This window comes from Melanotaenia boesemani, chromosome 6, assembly GCF_017639745.1.
Source record: "Melanotaenia boesemani isolate fMelBoe1 chromosome 6, fMelBoe1.pri, whole genome shotgun sequence".
Taxonomy (NCBI): domain Eukaryota; kingdom Metazoa; phylum Chordata; class Actinopteri; order Atheriniformes; family Melanotaeniidae; genus Melanotaenia; species Melanotaenia boesemani.
The window spans coordinates 38,197,856-38,220,502 of NC_055687.1; the positions used below are offsets into that span (position 1 = coordinate 38,197,856).

At 43.8% G+C, this 22,647-nt stretch overlaps 1 protein-coding gene across 4 annotated transcripts; it reads left to right on the plus strand.

Annotated features, from left to right (window-relative positions):
- Positions 1-1,321: 1,321 nt before the first annotated feature.
- On the plus strand, positions 1,322-20,803 carry LOC121641841 (dysbindin-A-like). 4 transcript variants are annotated; one of them, XR_006010801.1, is made up of 11 exons: positions 1,322-1,505; positions 2,444-2,497; positions 5,844-5,894; positions 8,908-8,968; positions 9,207-9,339; positions 9,766-9,898; positions 13,256-13,278; positions 14,932-15,081; positions 17,000-17,128; positions 17,526-17,712; positions 18,240-19,156. XR_006010801.1 is itself a non-coding variant. In XM_041988186.1 (10 exons), the coding sequence occupies exons 1-10, from the start codon at positions 1,450-1,452 to the stop codon at positions 20,125-20,127; spliced, it is 1,023 nt and encodes a 340-aa protein (XP_041844120.1). In that variant the 5' UTR covers positions 1,322-1,449; the 3' UTR covers positions 20,128-20,803. The 4 variants fall into 4 exon arrangements, 3 of the variants coding, with proteins under 3 accessions (XP_041844120.1, XP_041844122.1, XP_041844121.1); XM_041988186.1 differs by lacking the exons at positions 17,526-17,712; positions 18,240-19,156 and adding an exon at positions 19,895-20,803; XM_041988188.1 differs by having other exon boundaries at positions 17,526-19,159.
- The last annotated feature ends 1,844 nt before the right edge of the window (positions 20,804-22,647 follow it).

The following is a 22,647-nucleotide window of genomic DNA, read 5'->3' on the forward strand; positions in this document are numbered from 1 at the left end:
AGCAGTTTTGTGGGGATGGTGAAGCCTTTCTCCTAGTTTTCGCCACCGTTTTCACACTGAACCGGCTTCAGTGCTGTGTGGACATAGCCTGAAGTTAGGCAGAGTGGCAGAAACTAGGGATTGGCATTTAAGGTGATTTTTGAAGTTGAATAGTCAGAAACGATTAGTTGTGACATCATCAATAATGGAATTGAATTGTTTATCATAAGACCTTAACTCTGACCCATTTGCTCCGACAGTAGTTCTAATAATTAGACTTTGTCTTATTCATCCTTCATTATGGGCTATTCCCTATTTTTTGTCTTATTCTTCTGTTTGATCTTTCTTTCATTTTAATCGTAATACTTTGTTTGTGCTCTTTTTTATTACTTTTATTGTTTGTTTATTTTTACATTCATTACATCTTTGATCAGCTGTTATGTTGTTTTTAAAGTGCTTTGGAAATTAAATGGTAAAGTGCGTTTTATCTAGTTTAACAGACGATCACTTGGTGTTACCATGACGCTTTTTCAGGTCTGTTGTCTTCAGTTTTTTAGTGATGACAGCAGAATCTTCACAATCCTGAGAGCCTAAAGAATCCACTGATACCAAACATGTCCTGGTTGATCTCTGGGAGAGGGGTGAACTATGGATATCAAGTGGAACCGTTTTTACCGCCACATCTCAGTCACATGGTTGTCGGTAACTTTGATGAGCTTCTGATAATAATCACGCTGTCATGTCCCTGAATGAGTCCTGCTGTTGGTGTCGGCTCAGACTGTGTGTTGGAGCTGGTGTATAGAAGATAATCCCTGCAAACCATAATCATCACCTTCTTCTTCTAATTGGAAAAAAAGCAAAAAAAAAAAAAACGAAATAAAACCCCAAAAAACTAAACTAAACTAAAAAAAACAAGAAATAAATAAACAAATAAATAAAACCCTACCACAATGTTGCAATTTCCTTCTGCTAATAATAAAAAAAAATTCATTTAATTTAATTTTCATTTATAATCCAAAAGAAAATGTGGTATAACGAAGCAGAAATGTGTTTAAAATGTTTAGAATAGCTATTTATTTATGTATTCATTGATGTATTTTAAGGCCTTTATTAGAAGGCAGAAACTTCAGCTGCCTCTAGCCTCCACAAGTATTTTAAACAGGCGTCTCTGCACACACACATACCACAGATTAACAATGAACAGTTGATCAGTTAACGCCATGAACGAAACTGAAGATAACTAAAGAAATCACTTAAGGGTTAGTTATGTGAGACGTTCACGGTCGTCACCAGTTGGTGGCAGTAAAGGAGCAGTTTGCTATCCGCTAACGCAGAAGAAGAAGAAGAAGAAGCAGAGAAGAAGAAGAAGAAGCCGACAGCGCTTGTAGTATGCAGCAGTTTCTTGTTGTTAACTAGTTTAAAGTCATATTTTTACTAACAAAGCTCACCTGAAGCAGAAACTGAGGAACAATGTTTGAAAACTTCAGAGAAAGACTTCACCTGGTCCAGCAGGATTTCTCCTCGGGGTTCGTAGATTGTTTATTGTTTATTTGTATTTTCTGTGTTTTTGCTCAAATAGTTTATCGTGTGGCTCACGTCCCCTTCTGATATGATTAAACTCTAGTATAAAGCTTCAGACCTGGCTTTGTGTGTATTTAACTGTAGTTCACGAGGAAGACGTGCTAGTAGCATCTTTGGCTAAAGCTACAACTTTTACCTTCGCTGCGGTGTTGTCTCCGTGGACGTGTGTAAGATGGAGTAGAGATAATTTGTAAATTTGCCCAACTTTAAAAAGTAGTTTACTTTATTGTTAGTGTCTGTATCAACTACCCAAATGTTGGATTTAGTCATGTGATCCTTTTAGCTAGCTGTCATTGCACTCAGCTGATGATCATGTGACAGGTTTGTTTCCAGCTGAATGTGATCAAGTCCGTTTATTCTGCAGGAAAAAGAGAAGAAACGTTAAAATACACACACACACAAGCAATATATAATAGCAATATGTATTTATTTATATTTGTAATGTAAAAATCTTGTATGATTATCTTAGAAAATGACAGACATTGCAATGCATTTTCGGAGAACTCGGCCCAAGAGGGAAGGTACACCAAAACACAACACCAGGATGATGCTGAGTCTCTTTGTGATGCTTTTAGTGTGTTCAAAATCAGTTTAAATAAAGTTTTTTGGAGTTAGAACCTTAAGAAGATTACAGAAATAAAGAGAATTAAATGCTTTCAGGACAAACACCAACTTTTAAATTTGAAATATGATTCTGAAATAAGACGTTACGTGTTAAATTAAAATAAGTGATTTAACTTTATGTAACATTTAAACAGGATTCATTAAAAAGTAACTCGCCAAATGGTGTGTTTTCGCTTAATATGCAAAAATCTTCATGCTGCTACAAAACTATTCTACATTCCTACACTCAAACATGTTCCTCATGTTCACCTCCCTTCAGCTTGAAGACCCTTGGAGACGCATCAAGAGACCCCAAAATAAGGAGGCGATCCAGGTGATCATTAAACCCTGGATGTGTGAAAATTTGTGTGTTTTTTACATTTTAATTCAGAAATGTAAAACTATGAAATGTAAATAAACACAGAATGCAACGACTTACAAATCTCAACAATCCATAAAATAAATTCTCAGATTCAATATTTCACCATGTGATGGAAAATCACAGCTGATAGTGAAACTGATGCGGCAACACGTCTGGAAAAAGTAGTTCCAGGGTGTAAAAAGTAGTTCCAGTATGATGTTCAGCATGGTGTAAAAAGTAGTTCCAGGGTGATGTTCAGCATGATGTAAAAAGTAGTTCCAGGGTGATGTTTGGCACGGTATAAAAAGTAGTTCCAGGGTGATGTTCAACATGGTGTAAAAAGTAGTTCCAGGGTGATGTTTGGCACGGTATAAAAAGTAGTTCCAGGGTGATGTTCAACATGGTGTAAAAAGTAGTTCCAGGGTGATGTTCAACATGGTGTAAAAAGTAGTTCCAGGGTGATGTTTGGCACGGTATAAAAAGTAGTTCCAGGGTGATGTTCAGCATGATGTAAAAAGTAGTTCCAGGGTGATGTTTGGCACGGTATAAAAAGTAGTTCCAGGGTGATGTTCAGCATGATGTAAAAAGTAGTTCCAGGGTGATGTTTGGCACGGTATAAAAAGTAGTTCCAGGGTGATGTTCAGCATGATGTAAAAAGTAGTTCCAGGGTGATATTCAACATGGTGTAAAAAGTAGTTCCAGGGTGATGTTCAGCATGGTGTAAAAAGTAGTGCCAGGGTGATGTTCAGCATGGTGTAAAAAGTAGTTCCAGGGTGGTGTTCAGCACGATGTAAAAAGTAGTTCCAGGGTGATATTCAACATGGTGTAAAAAGTAGTTCCTGGGTGGTGTTCAGCACGGTGTAAAAAGTAGTTCCAGGGTGATGTTCAGCATGGTGTAAAAAGTAGTTCCAGGGTGTAAAAAGTAGTTCCAGGGTGGTGTTCAGCACGGTGTAAAAAGTAGTTCCAGGGTGTAAAAAGTAGTTCCAGGGTGGTGTTCAGCATGGTGTAAAAAGTAGTTCCAGGGTGATGTTCAGCACGGTGTAAAAAGTAGTTCCAGGGTGATGTTCAGCACGGTGTAAAAAGTAGTTCCAGGGTGTAAAAAGTAGTTCCAGGGTGGTGTTCAGCATGGTGTAAAAAGTAGTTCCAGGGTGATGTTCGGCACGGTGTAAAAAGTAGTTCCAGGGTGATATTCAACATGGTGTAAAAAGTAGTTCCAGGGTGATGTTCAGCATGGTGTAAAAAGTAGTTCCAGGGTGATGTTCGGCACAGTGTAAAAAGTAGTTCCAGTGTGATATTCAACATGGTGTAAAAAGTAGTTCCAGGGTGATATTCAACATGGTGTAAAAAGTAGTTCCAGGATGATGTTCAGCATGGTGTAAAAAGTAGTTCCAGGGTGATGTTTGGCACGGTGTAAAAAGTAGTTCCAGGGTGTAAAAAGTAGTTCCAGGGGGATGTTCAGCACGGTGTAAAAAGTAGTGCTAGGGTGATGTTCAGCATGGTGTAAAAAGTAGTTCCAGGGTGGTGTTCAGCACGGTGGAAAAAGTAGTTCCAGGGTGATATTCAACATGGTGTAAAAAGTAGTTCCTGGGTGGTGTTCAGCACGGTGTAAAAAGTAGTTCCAGGGTGATGTTCAGCATGGTGTAAAAAGTAGTTCCTGGGTGGTGTTCAGCACGGTGTAAAAAGTAGTTCCAGGGTGATGTTCAGCATGGTGTAAAAAGTAGTTCCTGGGTGGTGTTCAGCATGGTGTAAAAAGTAGTTCCAGGGTGATGTTCAGCATGGTGTAAAAAGTAGTTCCAGGGTGATGTTCAGCATGGTGTAAAAAGTAGTTCCAGGGTGATGTTCAGCATGGTGTAAAAAGTAGTTCCAGGGTGATGTTCAGCATGGTGTAAAAAGTAGTTCCAGGGTGGTGTTCAGCATGGTGTAAAAAGTAGTTCCAGGGTGGTGTTCAGCTTGGTGTAAAAAGTAGTTCCAGGGTGGTGTTCAGCATGGTGTAAAAAGTAGTTCCAGGGTGATGTTCAGCATGGTGGAAAAAGTAGTGCCAGGGTGATGTTCAGCATGGTGTAAAAAGTAGTTCCAGGGTGGTGTTCAGCACGGTGTAAAAAGTAGTTCCAGGGTGATATTCAACATGGTGTCTGGAAACGTCTGGGAAGTGAGGAGTCAAATTAATGAGTCATTGTGTATAACCTGATTGGCTGTTAGAGCCACCTAATTTGACTCAGGTGTGTTGGTGCAGGGATACATGGAAAACCTGCTGGATTGCGGTCCTCGTAGGACCGAATTGAGTAGCCCTGCGCTAAAACCTCCATGTACTTCTCTGCATGATGGAGCTTTAACCTGCATTTGTGGGTTTCAGGGTGAACTGTGTCCACAGACAGTGGTTTCTGGAAGTCTTCCTGAGTCCATGCAGTGGTTTCCAGTAGAGAATCATGTCTGCTTGTAATGGAGAAGATCACCAGCATCCAGCCTGGTCCCATGCATACAGAGATTCCTCATGATTCTCAGAATCTTCTGTAGATGGAGGATCTTCTAAGTTTCAGGAACATTTTTCTGAAATTGTTCCACAGTTTTAGATCCAGTTTGTCTCAGATTGGTGAAGCTCTGTCCATCTTTCCATCTGAGAGACTCTGCCTCTCTGAAATGCTCCTTTTATACCAGTCATGTTACTGACCTGTTGCCAGGTAACCTGGTTAGTTGTCAAATGCTCCTCCAGGTGTTTCTGGTTTGTACCAGGTACTTTTCCAGCATTTTGCTGTTCCAACTTTTTCCAGACGTGTTGCTGCATCAGATTCATATTTTCATCACATGGTGAAACGTTGCCGTTTCAGCATCTGAGATGTTGGTGAGCTTCTTCTGGGAATAAAAGATGGGAGGATGAGAATTAGACATTTCATTCTGTTTAATTACAGTTTACACAGCAACCTAACTTTTTTGGAGTTGGGTTGAATTTATTTTCGTATTCTCGTTTTATTATTATTTTTTTTATAATTTTATTTGTAATTCTTCAACAGCACATCAGTGAAACATTACAACATTACACAATCTTTGCTGTTCATTTTTTTCTTCAAGTAACAACCCCAACATTTAAAAAACACAAAACAAAAAAAAAAAACAATAATATTAGTAGTGATGTCACTGATTAACAAGAGGTGTTACTATTCTCGTTTTATTTGAGCATTTTATTTTTCTGCTGGTTTAAGCTTCGTTCTTAAACATTAGTTGTGTAAGAAAAAACCTTAAAGATAAAGTTTCTGACAGAAAAATCTGCCAAAGTGAAGCAGGAAATGTTCCTCTGATACCCGTTTCCCTCTTTCTTGTTCAGGTTTGAAGAAAGTCTTCCTCATTTAAGGGCTGGACTGGAAATCCTAAGCAGGTGTTAACACTCACACACAAACACCGTACAGCCTAACTTTAACCCTAATCAATAACCAGGACCCCTGAAATGACCTTGTGCTTCACTGGGACTGGACTTGGCTCCCATAAAGACCAGTGGTTCCAACGAGGTCTGCATTTGTACCAGAAAAGCTCTTGATGAGGTGGTGGTGTGATGCAGATGAACCAGAGGGAAACAGAGGGTTACAACATGTATCTCTTAGTTTTAATCCCAAAAGATGTCTTCATGATAATAATGTTTGGCTCCAACATGGGAAAGTGGAGCTCAAGCAGGAGGGATGGGGAGAGCCAGGCCGGACGTTCCAGCTTTATTCATCTTTACAGAAGACCTGCATGAAACGGGCTCTGTGAATTTGGACAGGATTAGCGTTAGTCCATGTAGCCCTGGTCAGTCAGAGAAAAAGCCCACATCTCGGCATAGATATTGATCGATGAAAAACTTTAATTGAACATAATGACAAAATATTTAAAAAATAGAAATAAAAGAAAAGGAAAGAAACACGAAGTGAGTGAGAGGCTGCAGAAGCTTCCAGTTAATTACAAGCTTTCAGTCATCACATTCATTATTGTTCGGTGTCTTGCCCAAGGACATTTCAGCATGGAGTCAGGGGAAGCCTGGAATCGATCCACCAACCAGAAGGTTGGTTGGTGGATTGATTCCAAGACCGCTCTTCCTCCTGAGCTACAGCCATCCAAGGACTCATAATGATCCAACTAACAATGACTGTAGTAATAATAGTGATACCAACTAGTAATGATCATGTTATCATTATTATGTTTATATAATCTGAGTTTACAATGATTAATTACAATGATGCAGTCATGCAGTAATAATAATACTCAGCTAAATGCCACTTCATTCCACTTCTGTGATAAAAGTAACTCTGCGCACCGTCTCCTAAAAAGGCCAGACTCACAGGTGTCTGTAATGTTTGAGGATCTTTATATATTGATTTTTCTATATATTGACTCTGCATGGACTGCTCTGTACCGCTTGCATCCTGACATTTCTCTCTGTCTTTTTCGGGGTTCAGCTTGTTGGTTATCAGCCTGTTTACCAGACTCGAGGACATAAACTATCTCTAAGACATCTTTTACCAGTGTCACTTTGTCTCTGGATTCTTTCTCCTTAAGTCATCCACATATGACATCCAGTAGCTACCTGCTGTGTCTTCTTCTAACCACCGTGGAGCCCATCCAGCACTGTTTTCCATCCTTGGACTTAGATCTCTGGAGCAAAAGATTACAGCCTAAAGTCTGCAGGAGCCTTAATAGGAGACGGTACACGAGTTAATTTTTTTAAAAATACTTTTTATCCACAACACAGAAGGAAAGAAAACTAGCAGCTTAAATAAACTACAAGACAGACTGAATAGATCAGTACAGATCAGTACTGATCAGGAGATCAGTATCCCCCCCCCCGGACCAAATAGCCAGCTCTCGGTACCACAGCAGAGCCTCAAAAATCGTCAAAGACCCGTTCCACCCTAACAACCACTTGTTCAACTTGCTGCCCTCTGGTAGGCGCTACAGAGCCCACAAAGCCCGTACAAACAGACTCGGGGACAGCTTTTTCCCCAGAGCCATCAGTGCCCTGAACTCCCATGAACAAACCAAACAACAAGGAGAACACACTCAACAAGACGAAACATCACACACGTGTAAAATAGACTGCAACAAGTATCACACCACTGTGAAACTCAAACCGCGTTGTGCAATACATTCAATTGTAAATATATGTATATATCTGCTTTTTAGTACTTACCATATTTATATTTACTTTAAGTATTTTATTTCCAGTTATTTCCTCCCTTGCCTTCATTTTTAACATTTTTGAATATTCTTTTTATTTGATGCAAACACCATAAAGAGTAGCACCCCCTAATCTCATTGTATGCTCTGGTTTACAATGACAATAAAGGCTTTCTGATTCTGATTTCTGGATTAGCCGTCGTTGGGGGAGGTCTCAAAGAAGAGATGGGATGAAGACGATGCCGGATTAGCCGTCGTTAGGGGAGATCTCAGAGAACAGACAGGATGAAGACGATGCTGGATTAGCCGTCGTTGGGGGAGATCTCAGAGAAGAGACGGGATGAAGATGATGCTGGATTAGACGTCGTTAGGGGAGATCTCAGAGAAGAGACGGGATGAAGATGATGCTGGATTAGCCGTCGTTGGGGGAGATCTCAGAGAAGAGACGGGATGAAGACAATGCCGGATTAGACGTCGTTAGGGGAGATCTCATAGAACAGACGGGATGAAGATGATGCTGGATTAGCCGTCGTTGGGGGAGATCTCAGAGAAGAGACGGGACGAAGACGATGCTGGATTAGCCGTCGTTGGGGGAGGTCTCAGAGAAGAGACGGGACGAAGACGATGCTGGATTAGCCGTCGTTGGGGGAGGTCTCAGAGAAGAGACGGGACGAAGACGATGCTGGATTAGCCGTCGTTGGGGGAGGTCTCAGAGAAGAGACGGGACGAAGACGATGCTGGATTAGCCGTCGTTGGGGGAGGTCTCAGAGAAGAGACGGGACGAAGACGATGCTGGATTAGCCGTCGTTGGGGGAGGTCTCAGAGAAGAGACGGGACGAAGACGATGCTGGATTAGCCGTCGTTGGGGGAGGTCTCAGAGAAGAGACGGGACGAAGACGATGCTGGATTAGCCGTCGTTGGGGGAGGTCTCAGAGAAGAGACGGGACGAAGACGATGCTGGATTAGCTGTCGTTGGGGGAGGTCTCAGAGAAGAGACGGGACGAAGACGATGCTGGATTAGCTGTCGTTGGGGGAGGTCTCAGAGAAGAGACGGGACGAAGACGATGCTGGATTAGCTGTCGTTGGGGGAGGTCTCAGAGAAGAGACGGGACGAAGACGATGCTGGATTAGCTGTCGTTGGGGGTTGCTAAAGAGGAAATTGGAAGTCTGACAGTTTGATGTGAGGGTGGTGATGTCAAACAGTTTTAATGTAATAAAGATGTTTAAATGTGTTTCTGCAGGTATGAGGAGAGCTGGTTTCTGCTCCATAAAAGAACTAAAGACTGTGCCCAAGCAGCAGAAGTAAGACGTGTTTCTTCAGCAGGGTGAAGGCTTCAGCATAAACTAGAGTTTTATCAGAGGACTGCAGAGCTGCTAATTACATCATAAATAACAGCAACTGTTCCTCTTTCATTAGAAATAGATCATCTATTTTCTGAGTTTCCAGATGACAGTACCTTTATGTTTTCAGATGATATATGATCATTTTTGTGGTCGTTAGCTGTGACCGTAAACACATATTTCCTGGCTGGGTTTTTAGGCAGCAGATGGTGACATAGTGATGCTCTCAGCCCACTGGGAGAGGAGACGAGCAGCTCTGAGCCAGCTGCAGGAACAGCTGCAGAACCTGCCGGACTTCATCAGCGAACTGGACGCCATCACTGCTAACATAGGTCTGTTTTACCTTCCCCCGGTAAAACCAGCTAACACCAGCACTAAAACCAGCAATGGGTGCTTCAGATGAAGTTCTGTAGAGCAGACAAAGATGATAAGGTACCCAGGATATCTCATAGTTTGTGAATATTGAAGTATCAGACGTGTGGCTTGGATGGGAATTTAGGGCTGGTGATGAGCCTAAAACATAGAGATGATGTCAGCAGGTGAATGGAAGCATGATTTGGTCCAACTTGAGAAAATCATTCGACAAAGGAAAAAAAGTCAATCATGAATAAAATCTTCATTTTTAGAGTCTGAGCTCTACCTGTGAGCAGGATTTCTGCAGCAGGGCTGAAGAAGCTTCTGGATGGAGACGCTTGTATGTTTTTAGATATTAGATGTGTGCATATATGTGATGTCTATGTATGATTTTTATTTTCCAGCTCATTTGGAGGGCGACTTTGAGGAGATGGAGAGCAGACTGGTTTACCTGGAAACTCTGTGTTTTCAGTGTGACCAACAGTCCGTCAAAAAACATCACATGAACCAGCTGGAAGTCTACAAGAAACAGAAAAGGTTGGACTCTGATTGTTTCCACCCATGTAGTCTGAAGCAGGTGATCTGGTTCAGAAGTAAATCTGTCCCATCACAGGAAACCGTTGTTAACCAGACAGGGCTGGTTAACATGGTCAGCAGGTTGAAGTGAGGGTCTCGTCTCTAAGAATGTCGGACAGGTGGAAAGAAGAAAATATTGTTCCTCCAGATAAATTTTACACGCTGTAAAACGTCATGTAATAAGTTGATATAAAAATCATTTAAAATCAGATAATAGTATTTTAATTACTTCTAAAATAAATAAAAACCTTAATTTTGCTAAAGTAAAACATTATATGCAATGAGTTGCAACATCTAACTGCATGCCACCGAAGGAGCAGCTTATAAATGTGGAGAATTTCATTTAGAATTTAAAGAACTTTAAGATGCCGACTGTATTTAAAAAAACTAGAAAAAATATATTGTGCGTCGTTGCTGTTTGTGAAGCTGAAATATCTCCATCATCACTGCGTGTCAGTCTGATCTATGAGCGGTGAGCGAACCGCTGCTGCGACGCGACGCTGCTGCGACGCGACGCTGCGTCTTTTTAACATATACCCCGGGACACCGGCACAAAAGTAATGCGGCCCACTGGGAATCCTCTAGAACCTCTCCATTAGCCGGCCTTGCTCTTGATGTGTATTCCAGCGTGAGAAATTAGCATGAGAGCGTAAGAAGCCATTCAAATGCATGAGTCTCACGACCGATGCGTGACAGTAGCCCTGTAAACAAATGCAGCGTACCGGCTCGCACAGGTTAGTGGTTCACCACGGTCTCGTGCTGCAACATGCTGCTGTCAAACATGACATGAGAGAGATCGCTCCACAAGAAAGTTCAGTCCAGATACTGCATAGTGAAACCTGTTGTCATACACAGTCTATGGTGAAGTAAGATGGGGGGACTAATAAAAACTTGCGGCGGCAAACTTGTTGCGCTCATTTTTTCCTTGCAGTACAATTAATTGACTTATTGCTTATGGACAGGCATATGTGGGACGTAATGTATGAATTTTGCATGCAATTAAAATTAATTGTGTGTGCTGGTATACTCTCTTTTTCTCTGTGGCTTTTTTTTTTTTTTTTTTTTTTTGTGCGAGTGTGTGTTGCCCTGCACCTCAAGAAAGTGTGATGTGCGTAGAAACACTTGCTTTCTCATATAGAACAGGAAATTTTTCATACCCCTCCGTTTCAAGTGGGCCTCTGAAAAATCTTTGTTTGAAGGGGTATATAGCCCTACCCCTTACCCCTACCCCTCTGTCCTAAAAGGAATTGGGACACCCCTACACCTTCACGTGAACGCGCAAAACAGAGGGGTAGGGCTAAGGGGTGAAATGGGATTGGGCCTTAATCTACACAACAATAACACTTCCATTAAACTCAACTAAGATTACTGGTGGGGGGGTTGAACTGGGTTTACCAAGCCCAAAGCCACCTCTGAAACCATTGGGCTACCACTGCCCTGAGATCAGTGTAATGGTTGTAACCATGGAAACGTGCATAACCCAGGCTTTGGTCTGTGGGTGGGTTCCTGCCATCCTTGTTTGGTGAGAATCAGTTCTTTGTACAGATCCATCAGCAGCTTTTGATCTGCTGACGGGAAGAATGGAGCTCTGATTTTACCGGTAGTCTCATCATCATCCATCTTCTGGGCTTGTTAGAGTCCCGCTGCTGCGCTAAGTCAGACCATGGAAGTGTGTCTGGAACCAGTCTGGATTAAATCAGGCTGAGCTGCCTTCCTGGAACGACTTGAGGCTTAATCAGGAGATGGAGCTGGTTTGGGTGTGACGTTTTCAGGTGAGTCTCTCTTCCTTGGGCGGCTTTCATGGAGTACCCCCAGGTGTTGATGGTGATCCTCAGCTCTACACCTGCTGATGCAGGACTACTTTGTTTGGTCCCATGAGGGCTGCAGTCTGGCAGCTTTTCATGTTGACCTGCTCCAACACACCTGACTCAAATTAAATGGCTCCAACAATCAAGTTTTGCACATTAATTCCAATCAGGTATGTTGGAGCAGGGAAACATGGAAAACCTGCACAAGCTTCCACAGGTTGTAGCTGCTCTCCTGAATGATGGCTAGGACAAGACGTAGGCTATTAAACTTGGAGCTTTGTGTGGCTCACTGTGGCCATGTTTACGTGAGTTTTAATTCCCATTTAATCCAGAATAAAGATTAAATCCTCTTTAAAATGGTCTTGTAAACACCTAATTCCAAATGAAATTGACTATTCCGAATTAAATTTAAATCCAAAGTAAGTGGAGGTTTATTCTGATTATAAATCCGAACGGAATAATTCCTCCATCATGTCAACATTCATTCCACTTTAAATGAATCCCGGTCGTTCTGAGCATGCTCGTTCCCTTGTCCTGTCGCCATGACGATAAGGTCCTCGACCTCCCTTCGCCTCCCTAGCTGACCACAGTGAAGCAGGAACTGGAGTTTGTTTTCTTCCAGTAGATGTAAATACGTCACGTCCCCCCGTCCAATAAGAACCCTTCCCAGCCCCCAGGTCTAAAGCAGAATTAAAGTAGGTGGGGAGTGAGGGGAGGGGGCCGATAGCACCCTGGTTCCCGGGGTGTGCGGCTGGAACATCGGGGTGTGTGCTGGCCTACGCCGGGTGGCTGTCTGGGGGGGCCTGGTCCTCCTAGGCATGCTGACACAGTCACTGAGTCAGTCAGTGGATTTTAATACTAAGCGATAATTATTTATTTATTTTTTTTCCTGTGAGTTAGTATCTGGTCGCTGTTATGTCCTTTTGATTTGGTTATTATTTAAAAACTCTTAATGACTAGTTTTTTTCTGTGTGTGTGTTTCTGCTTTTGTAAAAGTTGTAGGAATTTTCTGGTGTGTTCATGTACAGGTGTAACAGTTTGTTGTCTGGTGATGGTGTGGATTGAAGGGTCGTTTCCGTCTGTCTGTGACCTTTTTGTCTCCTTTCTTCCTTCTCTTTTGCTCTTTTTACTATTTTCCATCTTTTTCTGTCCCCTCCGGTCAGGTCCAGCAAGATTACATAGATTCTGTGATTCAAAGTAAATAAATAAATAAATGAATCAGATTATCAAGAGGAGCCTTACCCATAGGCCTCCCCTTGGCAGAGCAAATTTGTTCAGCACGATACAGCAACCAGATTATCATTTTGCTGCTATGATGCTGGACAGGACAAGTTAAAAAATAAATAAATAAATAAATAAAGCAGAATTAAATAAAGGTCATTAAACGTGATTTTTTACCATGTAAACCTGAAGAAGAATACTTTAATTCCCACTTATTTAAATTTGAATAATCTGAATGAATGAACATCATGTAATAAAAAATAATATTTGTCTTGTCTGTGTTTCACAGGAAGGAGATGGAGTTACTGGAAGGTGAATTTCTCTGTTTTTGTAAATATGTATGTTCATCCTCACAAACCAGTGAGACAAAACAGTTCTTACCTGTTTAACACCTGGTGTCGCATCCAGTTCAAATAAGCTTTATTTATACAGCAACAATTAAGAACAATTATCTCAAGACTGTTAGAAGTCCAAATCAATCTAGTTAAAACAAATTCATCAGACGATCCACGTCAGTCCAGTTCATAATAACTGTGTTCATATAAACCAGTTCATAAAAATAATGACCTAGCTAAGGAAAACCTCCATCAGAACCAGAACCAGGAAGGAAAACCTCCATCAGAACCAGAACCAGGAATGAAAACCTCCCATCAGAACCAGAACCAGAACCAGGAAGGAAAGCCTCCATCAGGACCAGAACCAGGAAGGAAACCTCCATCAGAACCAGAACCAGGAAGCAAAACCTCCATCAGGACCAGAACCAGGAAGGAAAACCTCCATCAGGACCAGGAAGGAAAACCTCCATCAGAACCAGAACCAGGAAGGAAAGCCTCCATCAGGACCAGAACCAGGAAGGAAAACCTCCATCAGAACCAGAACCAGGAAGGAAAACCTCCATCAGAACCAGAACCAGAACCAGGAAGGAAAGCCTCCATCAGGACCAGAACCAGGAAGGAAACCTCCATCAGAACCAGAACCAGGAAGGAAAACCTCCATCAGGACCAGGAAGGAAAACCTCCATCAGGACCAGGAAGGAAAACCTCCATCAGGACCAGGAAGGAAAACCTCCATCAGGACCAGAACCAGGAAGGAAAACCTCCATCAGAACCAGAACCAGGAAGGAAAACCTCCATCAGAACCAGAACCAGAACCAGGAAGGAAAGCCTCCATCAGGACCAGAACCAGGAAGGAAACCTCCATCAGAACCAGAACCAGGAAGGAAAACCTCCATCAGGACCAGGAAGGAAAACCTCCATCAGGACCAGGAAGGAAAGCCTCCATCAGAACCAGAACCAGGAAGGAAAGCCTCCATCAGGACCAGAACCAGGAAGGAAAACCTCCATCAGAACCAGAACCAGGAAGGAAAACCTCCATCAGAACCAGAACCAGAACCAGGAAGGAAAGCCTCCATCAGGACCAGAACCAGGAAGGAAACCTCCATCAGAACCAGAACCAGGAAGGAAAACCTCCATCAGGACCAGGAAGGAAAACCTCCATCAGGACCAGAACCAGGAATGAAAACCTCCATCAAAACCAGGACGGAAAACCTCCATCAGAACCAGAACCCGGACTCAACCCAGAACTAGGACTCAACCCAGAACTAGGACTCAACAGGTCTGATGGAGGGATGGGTCCTCCCCAGAACCAGGACTCAACAGAACAAAAGGAAGAAGCATCCAAAGAAGAACTTTGGAAAATCCTTCACGATCCTGGAGAACTATTCCAGGAAAGTCCTTTGAGGTTCCTGGAGAACTATTCCTGAACACTGAAAGACAAGACGGAAAGCTTCTCTAAGAGATCCAGACTGATGAAAAATTAAAAACCGCTCAGACCCGATATTCCCTTTCAGCTTCTTAAAACTGGACCGACTTGGGTTCTAACTCGGATACTGGATTTCTGTGTTTGAAGATGTCTGGATCAGGACATGAACAGAGGTGTAAGTGTGTGATGTCTTCCTTTTTGTAGTGGAACTAAACGCCGAGCATGCTCAGAGGGTGGCAGAACTGGAGCAGGCTCTGCAGCAGAAACTGAGAGAACGACAGAAGGTCTATGAAGAAGCTTTTAACCAGGACGTGGAGACGTACCTGTCCACTGGACACCTTCAGAACAGAGCAGGTAAGTTAGAAGATCCCTCAGGAGTGGTACTGTAGAGTGAAATCAGAAATCCAGTTTTACTTCTTCTCTACAACAATGCTTAGAAATGCTAAATGACCTGTGTGAAATTGTCTTCTTCTGCAGAGTAGGTAGGGATAACTGATTTATCTTCTTCCTGCTATCCAGAATGAAATGAAAGCAACACAGATGGAGAAATTCTGGCTGCAGAACCTCCTGTGACTGTGCAGTAAATCAAACTGAATAACTGACTTTTATCCAGAACTCCAGAAATGTTTGCGTCCAGCGTCTCAGTGTAGAAAATCCTCAGGGTAACCAGGAAAAAAACCCTCCAAACATCTGGTCCTTTCCCAGCTGCTTTTGTCCTGTCTGCAGTGTTCAGGTCTGGCTGAGCTTTGCCTCAGTAAGCAGCTGTTAATCAGAAGTTCACACATCACCTGACGTTGGTCACATTAACACAGCTTCTGACTCCTGCTGTTGGTGGTTTGTTGTAGGACACTATGTTGTCATAAGTACTGTCTCACTTGCCTTGACTCTCGTATGAACTTAATAGATTATTCATTAGGACGGTGACCCACTCTTTGCAGCTCTGACAGCTTAACCCTCCTGGGAAGACTTTCCACAGCTTTAGGAGTGTTTATAGGAATTCTGGACTATTCCTCCAGAAGCACGTGTGTGAGGTCAGACACTGATGCTGGACCAGAAGTCCAGGCTCTCAGCCTCCGTGCTCGGGTTGAGGTCAGGACTCTGTGCAGGCTGATCAGGTCCATCCACGCCAGACTCACTCCAGGTCTTTATGGACCTGTTCATGTTGGAACAGCAAAGGTCCATTCCCAAACTGTTCCCACAAAGTCGGGATCATGGAATTGACCAAAATCTCTCGGTCTGCTGAAGCATTCAGAGTTCCTTTCACTGGAAAGAGGGGGCCAAGCCCAACTCCTAAATAAAACCCCAAACCCAAAATCCCCCCTCCACCAAACTTTACATTTGGGACAATACAGCCAGACCCAGGCTCTTCCGTTGGATCACCAGATGGGGAAGCAGATTCGTCTCTCCACTGATCCAGAGTCCAGTGACACTGCTGCATCCGTAGCTTCTGGTGATGTACGGCTTGGATGCAGCTGCTGCCGTGGAAACCCGATCCACGCTCTCTTTGCTCTGTTTTAGAGCTGATCTGAAGGATATATGAAGTGTGGAGGTCTGTAGCATTCAACTCTGCAGAAAGATGCAGACTTTAGCTCACTATGTGCTCAGCATCCGCCGACCCCCCTCAGTCAATTTACGGGGTCAGACCGCTTGGTGGCTGAATTGCTGTCGTTCCCAGTCGCTTCCACTTCGTTATGATGCCACTGACAGCTGACGGGGGAATACTTAGGAGTGTGTAAATTTCACAACTGGACTGGCTGCACTGGGGGCTTCCTATAACGTACCACGCTGGTATTCACTGAGCTCCTGAAAGCGACCTATTCCTTCAGATTTTGTAGAAACAGTCTGCATGCCTCGGGCTTGATACACCTGTGGCCATGGAAGTGATTAGAACACCTGGATTCAGTTACTTGGGTGGATGAGTTCATGCTTTTGGCAATATAGTTTGTGTAATATGCTAAGATTAGGCTGCATGGAAGTTAGCACCTCACAGCAAGGTCACTGGTTCGAGCCTCGGCTGGGGGGAGGGGTTCAAACAGTGGCCTTTCGGTGTGGAATTTACATGTTTTTCCCATGTATGCTAGGTTCTCTCGGGGTACTCCGGTTTCCTCCCACTATCTAAAGAGATTCATCTAAATGCTCGCGGGGACTGTCTCCGTGATGGGCTGGCGACCTGTCCCGGTGTACTGGCCTGAGATGGGCTCCAGCTTCCCCTGAACTGGACTAGGTGGTATAGAAAACGGTTGGATAAGATTGCTTGCGTGTGTGTTTCCAGAGTCGGCAGCAGCTGATGTGAGTAATCTGGATCAGATGATGGTGGCTAACATATCAGACCAGGAGGCTTTGGATGACTTCCTAAATTCCACTGCAGATGATTTCAGTACCGGATCATCTCTGACCTCAGGTAAAACTGGATTATGTGTTATGGGCGCGAGTGCAGAGGTGTGGCTCAATGAGGAAGCACAGTGTTTGCAAATGAATGGAGGTTTACTGAAACGAGTCAAAAACCAAGCCCACTCTTCCTTTAAACCACAAGAGTGGGCACCACAAAACGGGGGATTTTTATTCTTATGTTTCCGTCACTGTAGGAAGCTATTTGCATAAGCCCGCCTTTTTTTCCACCACCTGAAATTTTCTGCTTAGCCAGCATTTGAATAAAGTTTGGAAAAAAAAAGCCTGCTGCGTGCCGCCATTACTGACAAGCTGTGTGAAAGATGTCCAAACGGCGTGTCCACGGCATGTCCACGGCATGTCCAATGCGCTGCTGTTGGTTGCCAAACTCAACATGAAAGTGTTTTCAGAGTCTGCGTTGGTGGACCAAACCGCCACGGACCAGTGGATTCAATTTATCCACATGAAACGATGTTCCTGCGACTCTCCCTGCTGCTCTTCATCTCTGTGCTGAACATTTATACCAGGCCAAGATGGCATCAACCGTTTTGGAAAGAGATGCTTCCTTCTGTCAGAGACTCACCTGCACTGCGATCGGTAAGTCTCGCCGCTTGTGTAACACTATGCTTTATTGTGCATGAGAGCCTGAAATGATGGTAGACTGCAGCTAACTGCTAATCGGACTGACGCTACATGCTAATGGGACTAGTAGAAACGTTGAGCCCCATGTGATTTACAAATGGCCCCCATATTTCGTTTAAATTCTCCAGGGTGTGTTGCTCTGCGACATTTGTAAAAGGCTCCATAATCGTTTTCCTTCTCTTAGTTTTTTTTGTCTGAGCAAAGGCCCGCTACCACACAGAGCTACCGTATCCATGACCGGCTGTTTGGTGCGACGCACCCCGGTGACCCATGAACACGCAGGGTTGCGATCGGTGACTGATTGGTGATATTTGTAGTGATGTAGTGCCAGTCCCGTTTAATCTGACATGGTGACCATCGTGAAACAACCCGTGTAGTCTGATCCTGGCATGTTTTCATTTATCTGAAGAGCAGTCGCTTATAATTTTACAATCGGCTGTCTGTGTTACTGATGCAGAGACTTTCTCTGTTTTTGCCCACAGACTGTGTGGATGAGCCGATGCAGCTGCTGTTTGATGGTGTTTCCTGAAGCAGCTGAAGCAGATTCCCGAGCCAGAGCTCTGCTGTCAGTGTGACAGGCCAACAAAGGAGGACGTCATACCCCGCTACGTTTTTCGATTCAGTCGAAGGTCATCCTGAAGCCTTCATGTTGTCCATCAGCAGCAGATGTGCAGCACCACACACACACACACACACACACACAGATGCTGGAATGATGACTCGCATTCTGTAGCCATGATGACCGCGGACCAGCTCAGTAAGAACTGTGTTCCAGGTGCCTGCATTCACTGAATAAAGGTGCACAAAGTTGTAATTTTATTTTGGTTGACATGTTGCATTGTGTTTGTTTCTAAACTTAATAAAATCGCTTTGAATTACAGTTTTGGGTTTTTTCACATTCTACGTATGAGATTACGTTGTGTAAATGGTGCAGTATAGTGTTAAAATACCTCCTCCCCCTTTTTAATCAAATGCATATGTCCTATGTGAACGCGTTGAACTTTCTTTTTCTAGTATGTAAATATAACAAAAACATTTTTATATTCTCACATTGACATGCCGTCATTTCATATCAACAGTTTCATTTGCTTTTTAATTTGACATTTTTCATTGCAAAACAGAAACTTCTCTTTGCCTCCAGCACGTAAACGGCCATATTCCTGCATATAAGTGTTTCTTGCATTTTGCAATGAAAACACATTTGCACACAGACTCCAACCCAGGATGTTGTCATACACACAGGGGGAGTTTGGAGCTGGTTCACCCTTCTTAGAACCTGTGCAAAGAAAAGAGGCAACTTTTTAGTTTGTTGGTGATAGAAATGGTTTTACTGAGCTGGTAGCTGAGATTCTGGACTTTCTGTGGATACCACACATGTTTATAGTTACATCTACAGACCTGACGCTACACCCGGAAACCAGATGTTAACCCTTAACTCCCGGTAGCGGAGGCTGCAGGTGCAGAGGTGAAGCTAAACAGTCAAGCTAAGAATGAAAGTTTAGAGAATTTATATCCAGAAATGTGGATAATGAAGCAGTGAAGGTGCATGGATGGAAGTTATTGTGCATATTGTGAATATTTCTCTCTCCTCACCATCTAGAAGCTGTGAGATTCTCATCCTGCTTTCTGTCTGTTCACCTGATGCTGATATTCATCACATATTGTTCCTTCTGTGTTTAGAAGGAAGCAGCTTCACAGCTTTAAATCCATCCTGCTGACTTTTTACCTTTTAGTTAGTAAATCCTGAACATTTCATCCTTCTTTCTCATAAATATTTGATTTTATATATGAAGAAATATTTTAACTGTTGCTGTTTAAAGAGAAAACTGCTGCTAAACCTGTTTGTGTGTTTAGTGCAGGGGTCTGCAGCCTTTCCAATCCAAAGAGCCATTTTTCCCTCAGCCAGCTAAATAAAACTCCTTTTTCTTATGATTCCCTACAAAGTCCGGTGATACTGATTTCTATCACATCTGCCATTGACGCGAGTATCTCAGCAGCCGGTTGCTGCTTTGGCACCAATTCAAGCTTCATGGCTTTTTAAACTCGCTGGAAGACGTCTGAAACTGAATGATGAAGTACATCAGCATGGTTGTGTGTCACTGAGGAACTCTGGGTAAAAACTTGTCTTCTCCGACAGGTCCAGACCTTCCATCCTGCTCCTCTGAAGCATCCAGTCAAGCTCCTCCCACTAACAGCCAGCAGTCCAGTCAGCAGGAAGAAGCATGCAGCGAGGAAAGCGAAGAGCAGCTTGTCCAGTCCGACGAGGACGACGTGCAGCCGGACATGGAGCTGGCTGGTCTGCAGGACGGTGGTGTGGTGTGGGCTTCTGATGAGAGTGACTCTGCTGTGGACGAGCCCAGCCACCGCTAACTCCTCCTGAAAACTGGGAACGTCTCTGAGAGGGAGGAAAGCTCTTCAGATATCATGGAAACATGAAACAATCCCACTAACTTGTCTATTATAACTTGTGTTGTTTATTATTAAAACCTAAAAGCAGTCTTACTTTTACCTCCTTCATCCAGCGGTTCGGTCGGGTCCGGCCCAGCAGAGCTGAGGAAGGGAAGTCGGAACCTGACCAGGTTTTGTTGATGTTTGCTTCAGCTTGGCCAATCCCTGGCCTTGTTTTACTGGGCATGTTTCTGAAGCTGCTGGTTCTGTGGTTGGAGGTGAATGGAAACCAGTCGGAGCACAGAACAAACCAGAGGATGCTTTTCCTTTTTATCCTGGAAAATGTGCATTTACAAAGAAAAACTAATACAGGTTGTTGCGATTCAATAAGTTATCACAGGAAAGAGCTAATAAATGAAATGAAAATAAATGGATACACACACACACACTTTAAGGTGGGAAATAGGGAAAAAGAAAGGGGCTTTTCCTCAGAAAAACAGGACCGGTTGCGGGTTTCAGTAAACCTGAATGTTCCAAACGAAGCATCGCTCAGTTTTAAAATGAAGTCGACCCTTAAAAGTGATTTATTTATTTATTTATTTTATTTTTATTTAGTTTCAGCTGATTAATCCAAAGTCTTGTGAAAACATGAGTTTGAAAAATGCCTCCCGAAGTCTGGAACCCACGACCATCACCCGACGCTGGCTCCCCTCCCGAAGTCTGGAACCCACGACCATCACCCGACGCTGGCTCCCCTCCCGAAGTCTGGAACCCACGACCATCACCCGACGCTGGCTCCCCTCCCGAAGTCTGGAACCCACGACCATCACCCGACGCTGGCTCCCCTCCCGAAGTCTGGAACCCACGACCATCACCCGACGCTGGCTCCCCACCCGAAGTCTGGAACCCACGACCATCACCCGACGCTGGCTCCCCACCCGAAGTCTGGAACCCACGACCATCACCCGACGCTGGCTCCCCTCCCGAAGTCTGGAACCCACGACCATCACCCGACGCTGGCTCTCCTCCCGAAGTCTGGAACCCACGACCATCACCCGACGCTGGCTCCCCTCCCGAAGTCTGGAACCCACGACCATCACCCGACGCTGGCTCCCCTCCCGAAGTCTGGAACCCACGACCATCACCCGACGCTGGCTCCCCTCCCGAAGTCTGGAACCCACGACCATCACCCGACGCTGACTTCCCTCCCGAAGTCTGGAACCCACGACCATCACCCGACGCTGACTTCCCTCCCGAAGTCTGGAACCCACGACCATCACCTGACGCTGACTTCCCTCCCGAAGTCTGGAACCCTCAGGATTTTGAGGAAGAACATCATCTCCCCTGGACTGCTGAAAACCTACCACTGTTCTACAGAGAGTGTACTGACATGTTCCTTTTTTAGCCTGGTTTGGGAACTTTTTTAGCCTGATTTGGGAACTGCGCAGAAGCAGACAGAACTGCTCCAGAGGGCAGTAAACTCAGCTCAGACCACCAGAGACATCCTTACTCCTTCCACCATGTCTTCTCTCTGCTGCCCTCCTGCAGGAACCGCTGCTACCTCTCAGCTGTCCATAAGCCCACATCCCACGGCCCCTCACCTCCACCATCTGAACTGCCCATGGATGAAATAAACGATGAAATCTTTTAGTTTATTTATTGTATGTTTGAAGATGTCTGCCTGTGTGCATGTGTGGGAGTGAGTGTGAGGAGCTTTCTTTTTACTTTGTTGTATTAAATGCAATGACAATAAAATAAAACTAAGAATATCAACCCATGAACATCACCAATTGCTGGTAGTAGGTTTTTTTTTCTTTGGCTCCTCAACAGTTTTCCTGGCACACACTGTATATGCATCTCGTCTCAGAGCTGCGATGCTTTGAAAAATATTTTTCTTGAGGTTTTATAGTCTGATATCAGGGTTAAAACCAGATCCTGTCCCTGATCCAGACATTTCCAGCTCTCATGTCTGCAGCGTTTATTTATTCTGTGGGTTCGCTTTTTACGCACCATATTGTTTCAGAGAATTGTTAAATATTTATCTCGTGCACTTAAACTTTTGCAAGTGATCTTAAATTTTTTTTTAACTCAATCTGAATTCATTAACGAAACATGTTTGGCTTCAACCTAATCAGAAATCCATTCTTCCTCTCCATCATTCCGGCTGAAGAACGGCAGATTTCCTCGTGACATCTACAGGGACGTGTTGTGTCTCTATCTGGTTAAATGAGGAAGTTTCCGGGAGTAAATGACCATGAACGGAGTGAGAAGGTGAGAACGGGATTTATCAGCAGCTGATTGACCACCGTGCTGGCTCTGGTCGTTGGTTAATCCAGACATTCCAAGGATGGACAGTTTCTATGAAGGATTGATAAAGGGCCCTGGACATGGACGTAGACTTGTGTAGGGACGATAGGGACATGTCCCTACTAGTGCAGCAGACAACCAAAAAATCGTGCGTTTTGTGGTACAAGCATGAAATTTGGTACATTTATAGCCAAA

Coding starts and splice junctions, on each gene's coding strand:
- LOC121641841 (XM_041988186.1), top strand. CDS start 1,450: ATGTTTGAAAACTTCAGAGAAAGACTTCACCTGGTCCAGCAGGATTTC. Junction 2,498..5,843: donor AAAATAAGGAGGCGATCCAG/GTGATCATTAAA, acceptor TTTCTTGTTCAG/GTTTGAAGAAAGTCTTCCTC. Junction 8,969..9,206: donor ACTGTGCCCAAGCAGCAGAA/GTAAGACGTGTT, acceptor CTGGGTTTTTAG/GCAGCAGATGGTGACATAGT.